We start from the raw sequence: 9977 nt of genomic DNA on the forward strand, positions 1-9977 counted from the left end.
ATCATAATTAAACCAGAGAGAGAGAGAGAGAGAGAGAGAGAGAGAGAGAGAGAGAGAGAGAGAGAGAGAGAGAGAGAATTACCACATACCTAGCACATGAGTGAGAGGAGGTCACACACATACATCATCATGCACCTTCCCCTAAAAAAGAAAGAAAAGAAAAAAAAAAATCAAACAAAAATAAAAAAAATAAAATAAATCAAAAAAATCAAATGGACACAAATAAACAAGAAAATAAAAACAATAACAAATAAAATAAGCAAGAGGATTGAATACCCCAAAAAAACATCACCTCAATAGACATATATATGAATACCCAACACCACACCATGAATAAATATGTATACCCAGTCAAATTTATCAAGTCCTCAATGATCAATCCATATACGAATGACTTAGACAACTTTGGACTATAATCAAATGTAGGGTATATCTATAAGGTACATAGGTATCTAGGTTTAATTAAAGAGCACCTAAAATTGACCTCTCTTTTGGACGCTCCGGAAACTGACCTCTCTTTTGGACACTCCCGAAATTGACCTCTCTTTTGGACACTCCGGAAATTGACCTCTCTTTTGGCCACTCCCGAAATTGACCTCTCTTTTGGACGCTCCGGAAATTGACCTCTCTTTTGGACACTCCCGAAATTGACCTCTCTTTTGGACACTCCGGAAATTGACCTCTCTTTTGGCCACTCCGGAAATTGACCTCTCTTTTGGACACTCCCGAAATTGACCTCTCTTTTGGACACTCCGGAAATTGACCTCTCTTTTGGACACTCCGGAAATTGACCTCTCTTTTGGACACTCCGGAAATTGACCTCTCTTTTGGACACTCCGGAAATTGACCTCTCTTTTGGACACTCCCGAAATTGACCTCTCTTTTGGACACTCCGGAAATTGACCTCTCTTTTGGACACTCCCGAAATTGACCTCTCTTTTGGACACTCCCGAAATTGACCTCTCTTTTGGACACTCACGAATTTGACCTCTCTTTTGGACACTCCCGAAATTGACCTCTCTTTTGGACACTCCCGAAATTGACCTCTCTTTTGGACACTTTACCTTTTTCTTCTCTTGTATGAGCAACGATTAGCGGGGAAAGAAAAAAAAAGTGTGTGTGTGTGTGTGCGTGTGTGTGTATAAAAGAGTCCTATGTATCTACACACGACGCATGTGCTGGCAAATGTGACACATCCACAACACACACATGACTGAACAGGGTGAATAGAGAGGTGCTCAGAGTCATCAAAGCTCCTCAGACTCAGAAAAACAAATAAAGTACATTCCCTGATCTTCCTCCTCCTCCTCCTCTTTTTCTTTTTCTCCTTCTTCCTCCTCCTCCTACTACTACTACTACTCCTGGTCTTTCTCTTCCTCCTACTTTTGATAATACAGTAATTCCACATGATGATACAGCACATAGGAAGGGTAAAGTGTGTGTGTGTGTGTGTGTGTGTGTGTCCTACAAATTATTCAACACATTACACCGGAGTCAACCAGCCACACCCAGTCATGATCTCTCTCACACACACACACACACACACACACACACACATAACAGGATAATATATGTAGTCTGTTTCTCTTGCCTTACTCTTTGCTATTTTTCTCTCCCTTTCTCTATTCTCATCTACTTTATTATTCTCTTTATTTTTGTACCACATTCAGCTAACTACCGTAATGTATGTATATCGGCACTCCTTTTGTCTCTTATTATATTTTTGTAACTTTTTCTATGTGCCTTAACCCGGTAGCTGCGGGGATCATATTTCTTAAAGGTCCCTCTAAGCAAGAAAAATGAGAAAAAATCATCACTCACGCAAACCATTTCATAATATATATTAACGCATTTGTGATAAGTTTATGCATCATCTATTTTTTGGGGGGTTTATATCATGGCAAAAATTTGGCCCGTCGCTGGTACATGGTAAAGCCACAAATTTGGCCATCGCTGCTACCGGGTTATGGTGAAAAACTGTTATTATACCACTAGTTAGTTAGCTAGTTAATAGGTTACCATTTAAAGGCACTAGGTTATCATTTCAAGGTCACTATCATTTAAAGGGAGTTATGTAGGTCACCATTTGGGTTAGGTTAGGTGTTTGGTTATTTGACTCATTAAAAATATATATATGTCTTTAACATCTGTAGTAATAACCTGACCTAATAACCTGAGAGACACACACACACACACACACACACATTTAAGTGGGCCAAGAGCACCATCGCTGACACGTTATACTGATTAATGTCTGTGTGTGTGTGTGTGTGTGTGTGTGTGTGTGTACACCTACTGATAACATGTCTATCAATGCTCGTGCCTCCTGCTGCGATGGTCCAACAACTAATCTCATAAACGTAAAATAATAATAAACTAACAATAATTATAGCATATATTGTACTAAATAAAAAAAGAAATCAGTTAAACAAGGCTAGTAACTTTTAAGCACACTGGCATTTGTATGTGTTAAGTGTTAGTACATATGTTTAATAGTTACACTTTGCCCAGGACTGAAGAATCACCCCTTTTTACATAAGATCATAAGGAGTCTGCAAGAGGATGGTTGGCCTATACAAGGCAGCTCCTGTAATCCTAACCCAACCTAACCTCACTATCCATGAATTTATCCAACCTCTTCTTGAATGTATCTATGGTATTGACACCCACGTCATGACTCCCAAGCCTGTTCCACTCATCCACCACTCTACTGGCAAACCAATTCTTGCCTATGTCTTTGTTGAATCTGAATTTATCTAACATCTTCCACATACCCGTTCCCTAACTCAAGACTACACATAACACCTCATAATGCTTCGATGTGTGTGTGTGTGTAATTCACCTCTTGGTCTGCTGCAGGTCTCTCTCAAGACAGCCAGCCATTCCCCTACGGAAGGAGCTCAGAGCTCAGTGACCCATCTTTGGGTATGACTGAGACCACTCACACACAACACACCGCGACAACGAGGTCACAACTCCTTGCCTCATGTCACGTACCTACTCACTGCTAGGTGAACAGGGGCTACACGTGAAAGATAAACCCAACTTATCTTCACCTGGTCGGGGAATCGAACCCCGGTCCTTCTGGTTGTGAGGCACACGCTCTAACCACTGAGTTGTGTGTGTGTATAAACCTCAACATGCCTCATGGGCCTGGAAAACAACTGATAAGATACACCCAATGAGAATATAGTCTATCTAATCAATGGTGAGGTTAGGTCAGTGTGCCAATGTGTGGTTGATGGGAGGGAGAGACCATCAATAAAAACAGTAAACAAGCTGAATATTTTTACCATGACTTTCAAAATAGATTCAAAATGATGGCGATTGTTGTGAGGTAGCGTGAACACCTGTGAAGATATGGCCTAAGACAGGTGTGTATAAATAAGCATCTGTTATTGATATAGCAGTGGAGAGAAAGTATATAGAAAAATAGATAGAAAGTAGACAGAAAAACAGACTTGTATATATAATTGCTAGCTGAATTGTGTGTGTGTGTGTGTGTGTTTGCCTAGTTGTATAACGAAGGATTTGAAGTAAGCTGGTGTTGTCCTGTACATATACCAGACATATCTGCTTTTATCTAACTTGAATGTGTATGTATATGCGTGTTAGTCTGTGTTCTTAGCCTCCCGATAGACTGCATATAGATGACTGACTGACTGAGCGATTGACTGGCTGCCTCGGGAAAGCATCTGCAAAGTCCCATTATCAAAGCAGTTCTGTAAAATTACTTAACATTTACTGACTTTCCTTCCTTAACTGCACTGAAATGTAAAAATAGTAAACAATAATGATAAAAAGTAGCATTCATTTTTACTGGTAACTCGCTCTTTATTATATTTACAGGTGATTCAGAGTTCTCGGTAGTTTATATTTTGTTTGGTGTTACTTAAGGTAATTGTCGTCGATCTTGTTGTTGATGTTGAATAAAAAAATCATAATAGTAACATTCGCTTTTCCTGGTAACTCGTTCTTTATTATTTTTTTCAATGCGATTCAAAGTTCTAGTTAGTAGTATTTTCTTTGGTTACTTAAGAAAATTGTTATTGGTCTAAAAACTACCCTACTTCATTTTTTTGTTTTTAAGTCTGTGATGGTTCCTCCCCTACTGCATCCCATTATCAGATTATGTGATAGATTACAAGGCAGCCATTATCCATACATCACCTTGGCTTACATAATAGGGTTAGGTCATCAGAGTAAAAATTAGAACAAGAAAGAATCACGCTCTTTTCTTTTAGTTTCCCCTGTACGGTATTTTTTCCCTGGCAATTAGGCCTACTAAGTTCTCATTGACCTTTAATGATCTTCAGCGCTACTTGAGACACTTGCCGATGACCTTAAAATTAGAAGAAGAAAAAAGTATCAAGCTCTTTTCTTTTAGTTCCCCCAGTACAGTATTTTTCCCTGACAATTACTAAGTTCTCATTGACCTTTCATAATCTTTGGTGCTCCTCGAGACACTTGCCAACGACCTTAAAATTTTCTTGCTTTATTTCCAACGTCAATCTCGAGAATCTGTAATTGGTATTCTCCTACATTCTATTATCACCTTTAGATAATGCAACAGCTATTACCAATACACTGCCTTGATATAGAGGTTAGGTTACACAATATCTAAAAGCACTAGGACATCTCATACAGAATAATCAATGATGGTGAAGATGGAATTATTTGTGGTGACAGAATAACCAAATGCCGTTTTCTACTATTTCCGACACACCTGCATTTACACCATTTTTTTTTCTTTTTACAACAAAGGAGGCAGCTCAAGGGCACACAAAAAAAGAAAACAATAATAAAAAAAAGCCCGCTACTCGCTGCTCCTAAAAAAGAAACAAAAGAGGTGGCCGAAAGCAAGGTCAAATTCGGGAGGAGGGGTGTCCTGATACCCTCCTCTTGAAAGAGTTCAAGTCGTAGGCAGGAGGAAATACAGATGAAGGAAGATTGTTCCAAAGTTTACCAGCATGAGGGATGAAAGAGTGAAGATGCTGGTTAACTTTTGCATAAGGGGTTTGGACAGTATAGGGATGAGCATGAGTAGAAAGTCGAGTGCAGCGGGGCCGCAGGAGGGGGGGAGGCATGCAGTTAGCAAGTTCAGAAGAGCAGTCAGCGTGGAAATATCGATAGAAGATAGAAAGAGAGGCAACATTGCGGCGGAATTTAAGAGGTAGAAGACTATCAGTATGAGGAGGAGAGTTGATGAGACGAAGAGCCTTAGCCTCCACTCTGTCCAGAAGAGCTGTGTGAGTGGAGCCCCCCCACACATGAGATGCATACTCCATACAAGGGCGGACAAGGCCCCTGTATATGGACAGCAACTGTGTGGGGGAGAAGAACTGGCGGAGATGGTACAGAACGCCCACCCTCAAGGAAGCTGATTTAGTAAGAGATGAGATATGAAGTTTCCAGTTGAGATTTTGAGTTAAGGATAGACTGAGGATGTTTAGTGTTGAGGAAGGTGATAGCTGGGTGTTGTCAAAGAATAGGGGATAGTTGTTTGGAAGATTGTGTCGAGTGGATAGGTGGAGAAACTGTGTTTTTGAGGTGTTGAAGGACACCAGGTTCCTCTTGCCCCAATCGGAAATAATAGCAAGGTCTGAGGCTAAGCGTTCTGCAGCCTCCAGCCTTGAGTTGTTAAGTTCCTGTAGGGTGGGTCTTCTATTAAAAGAAGTTGAGTAATGCAGAGTGGAATCATCGGCGTAGGAATGGATAGGACAGTTCGTTTTGGAAAGAAGATCATCAATGAACAACAGAAAAAGAGTGGGAGATAGGACAGAACCCTGTGGGACACCACTGTTAATAGATTTAGGGGAAGAACAGTGACCATCTACCACAACAGAAATAGAACGGTCAGAAAGGAAACTGGAGATAAAGGTACAGAGAGAAGGATAGAAACCGTAGGAGGGTAGTTTGGAAAGCAAAGATTTGTGCCAGACCCTATCAAAAGCTTTTGATATGTCTAGTGCAATAGCAAAGGTTTCACCGAAACGGCTAAGAGAGGATGACCGAGAGTCAGTTAAGAAGGCTAGGAGATCACCAGTAGAACACCCCTTGCGGAACCCATACTGGCGATCAGATAGAAGGTCAGAAGTGGAAAGGTGCTTTTGAATCTTCCGGTTAAGGATTTATTCAAAAGCTTTAGATAGACAAGAAAGTAAAGCTATAGGATGGTAGTTTGAGGGATTGGAGCGGTCACCCTTCTTAGGCACAGGCTGTATGAAGGCATACTTCCAGCAAGAAGGAAAGGTAGATGTTGACTGGCAGAGGCGAAAGAGTTTGACCAGGCAGGGTGACAGCACAGAGGCACAGTTTTTAAGGACAATAGGAGGCACTCCATCAGGTCCATAAGCTTTCTGAGGATTGAGGCCAGAGAGGGCATAGAAAACATCATTTTGAAGAATCTTTATAACAGGCATAAAGGAGCCAGAGGGGGGATGAGTAGGAGGAATATGCCCAGAATCGTCCAGAGTGGAGTTTTTAGAAAAAGTTTGAGAGAAGAGTTCAGCCTTAGAGATAGATGAGACGGCAGTGTTGCCGTCAGGACTGAGGAGTGGAGGGAAAGATGAAGAAGTGAAGTTGGAGGAGATGTTTTTGGCTAGATGCCAGAAGTCACGGGAAGAGTTAGAAAAAGCAAGGTTTTGGCATTTTCTATTAATGAAAGAATTTTTGGTTAGTCGGAGAATAGATTTGGCACGATTTCGGGCAGAAATGTAAAGTTCATAATTAGCATTAGTTTGAAGGCTCTGGTACCTTTTGTGAGCTGCCTCTCTATCATTGACAGCACGAGAACAAGCGTGATTAAACCAAGGCTTTTTAGCATGAGGAGAAGAGAAAGAACGAGGAATGTATGCCTCCATTCCAGAGACAATCACCTCTGTGATGCGCTGAGCACACACAGAGGGGTCTCTATCCTGAAAGCAATAATCATTCCACGGGAAATCGGAAAAGTACATCCTCAGGTCGTCCCACCGAGCTGAAGCAAAATGCCAGAAGCATCGCCTCTTCGGTGGGTCCAGAGGGTGTACAGGAGCGATAGGACAGGATGCAGAAATAAGATTGTGATCGGAGGAGCCCAACGGAGAGAACAGTTTGACAGAATAAGCAGAAGGGTTTGAGGTAAGGAAGAGGTCTAGAATGTTGGGCCGGTCTCCAAGACGATCGGGAATACGTGTAGGGTGTTGGACCAACTGCTCTAGATCGTTGAGGATAGCAAAGTTGTAGGCTTGTTCACCAGGATGGTCAGTGAAAGAGGATGAAAGCTAAAGCTGGTGGTGAACATTGAAATCTCCTAGGATGGAGATTTCAGCGAAGGGAGAGTGGGTCAAGATGTGCTCCACTTTAGAATTCAAATAGTCAAAGAATTTTACATAGTTGGTAGAGTTAGGTGAGAGATAAACAGCACAGATGTATTTAGTAATAGAATGACAATGAAGTCTTAGCCAGATGGTAGAAAATTCAGAAGAGTCAAGGTTGTGGGCATGAGAGCAAGTGATGTCGTTGCGCACGTACGCGCAACATCTGATCTGAGAGCATGTTTAAAAGCCGTTTGATATGCATGTTGGGTACCAGAGTATTCAAATCAAACAAAGTGAAATATAAACAATAATAAACATCAACAGGTAAACAACACAGGCTCAGATTTGCATAAATTCATGACAGGAACCGACGGGATGTCTGAATGGGATTGGCAATGAGAGGAATCAGGTAATAGGTATGATTCTGGGGTAGATTCCAAGGCTGATAATGACACACTACCCACTGAGATTAACCAGGATGCAAATTCACTCACTCACTCACTTATTGGGAAGAACAGGGGAAAAATTTAATGTTGCAATGACCCTATGACGAAGACGAAGAAAATATAATCGGGACTCCTTTTTGATGAGCAAGTGATTGAACAAAGTAAAAGAACGATTTATAAATTCTGGAAAATACGAGAGAAAAAGATAAAATCAATATAGTGAAGCTAAATCAGATATAAGACCCAGACCCAGACCACAAGACCACAATATCAAGACCACATCAGGAAGTGCCGATTCAAAGGCAAGACTTCCGCAATCTACCTGAACCTGAACTCTTCAGTGACTTGCCAATCTTGGATGATCTCACCTCTCACAAGAAACTAACCCACATAGCTACAAACCCACTCTTAAAGATTCCAAACTATTTTCATCTATCTTGTTTACCATTCACTGTTGATGACGTATGAGGCCCGGTTCCACTGCCATATAGCGCTCCGCAGGGCCACTGTGTACTAGCATTGTTTTGTATACTATCGGTACTTCTATCTATCTCATGGGGGGGGGGGCAGTCTTTAATGGTGTGGTGGTGAGAGTAGTGATGATGATGATGGTGGTGGTGGTGATGATGCTGGTGGTGGTGGTGGTGATGACAGTGATGATGGTGGTGGTGGTGATGACAGTGATGATGGTGGTGGTGGTAATGACAGTACTGGTGGTGGTGGTGATGACAGTGGTGATGGTGGTGGTGGTAATGACATACTGGTGGTGGTGGTGAGGACAGTGGTGATGGTGGTGGTGGTAATGACAGTACTGGTGGTGGTGAGAACAGTGGTGATGGTGGTGGTGGTAATGACAGTACTGGTGGTGGTGGTGAGGACAGTGGTGATGTTGGTGGTGGTAATGACAGTACTGGTGGTGGTGGTGAGAACAGTGGTGATGGTGGTGGTGGTAATGACAGTACTGGTGGTGGTGGTGATGACAGTGGTGATGGTGGTGGTGGTAATGACAGTACTGGTGGTGGTGGTGATGACAGTGGTGATGGTGGTGGTGGTAATGACAGTACTGGTGGTGGTGGTGATGACAGTGGTGATGGTGGTGGTGGTAATGACAGTACTGGTGGTGGTGGTGATGACAGTGGTGATGGTGGTGGTGGTAATGACAGTACTGGTGGTGGTGGTGAGGACAGTGGTGGTGGTGGTGGTGATGACAGTGGTGGTGATGATGATGGTGGTGACAGTACTGGTGGTAGTGGTGATGACAGTGGTGATGGTGGTGGTGGTAATGACAGTACTGGTGGTGGTGGTGATGACAGTGGTGATGGTGGTGGTGGTAATGACATACAGGTGGTGGTGGTGATGACAGTGGTGGTGATGATGGTGGTGGTGGTGGTGATGACCGTACTGGTGGTGGTGGTGATGACAGTGGTGGTGGTAATGACAGTACTGGTGGTGGTGGTGATGATGATAATGGTGGTGGTGATGATGACAGTAGTGAAGATCATGGCAGTGGTGATGACAGTGGTGATGGTGATGATGGTGGTGGTGATGACAGTAGTGATGATGATGGTGGTGGTGGTGATGACAGTAGTGGTGGCGATGATACTGGAGATGGTGATGATCATGGCGGTGGTGATGATACTGGTGGTGGTGGTGATGACAGCGGTGATGGTGATGACAGTACTGAAGGTGGTGGTGGTGATTACAGAAAACAACAACACGGTAACTAAAGCTGCTAATAACGTTCCCTGTGTTAATTACCCCGCCAGGTGAGATAATTAAGAGTTACCTGTCCAGCGTGTGAGCCTTAGGAGCAAGCAGGACCACCGCCCCTCCTCCGCCTCCGCCACCGCCGTCCAGCTGGGTCGCCGAGACAGAGCGCGCCACAGGCATCTCCCCACCCTCACCGCCACTCAGCACGCGCCATTATAGCCACTAGCAGCACGCCATTACCGCCCTCTGCACCGGCCTCACCTCCTCCTCACTACGGGAACGCGGCGCACACACGTCTTCCTCCGCACCGTGCTCAGCGACTACTGTTTTGGTCTGTTGCATTGTGGGTAAATAAAGCCGCCCGTCGCGCAACGTTGCCAGACTGTCGTACTCAGAACATCATTTTTACCGGTTTCTGACATTTAACTATCCCCATAAGACATGAGAAATTAACGAATGTAACGATAAATATAAATAAATCTAGGTATTTCGACACAGGAGACAGTTTTTGAGGTGTAAA

General features: G+C 43.1%; 1 protein-coding gene across 4 annotated transcripts in view; it reads right to left on the minus strand.

Moving 5' to 3' along the window:
* The window catches only part of LOC126980269 (ubiquitin carboxyl-terminal hydrolase 31-like), a 58145-nt gene extending 48373 nt beyond the window's left edge, over positions 1–9772 (minus strand). For 2 of the 4 annotated variants that reach the window (XM_050829966.1, XM_050829965.1), the window contains exon 1: positions 9534–9772. In XM_050829966.1, coding sequence (XP_050685923.1) covers positions 9534–9637 — 104 coding nt within the window. In that variant the 5' untranslated portion in view covers positions 9638–9772. Of the gene's footprint in view, positions 1–89; positions 142–9533 lie in introns of all 4 variants that reach the window. The other 2 variants (XM_050829967.1, XM_050829968.1) reach the window with 2 other exon arrangements.
* Positions 9773–9977: the final 205 nt, after the last annotated feature.

Source organism: Eriocheir sinensis, chromosome 44, assembly GCF_024679095.1.
Source record: "Eriocheir sinensis breed Jianghai 21 chromosome 44, ASM2467909v1, whole genome shotgun sequence".
NCBI classification, from domain to species: Eukaryota; Metazoa; Arthropoda; class Malacostraca; order Decapoda; family Varunidae; genus Eriocheir; species Eriocheir sinensis.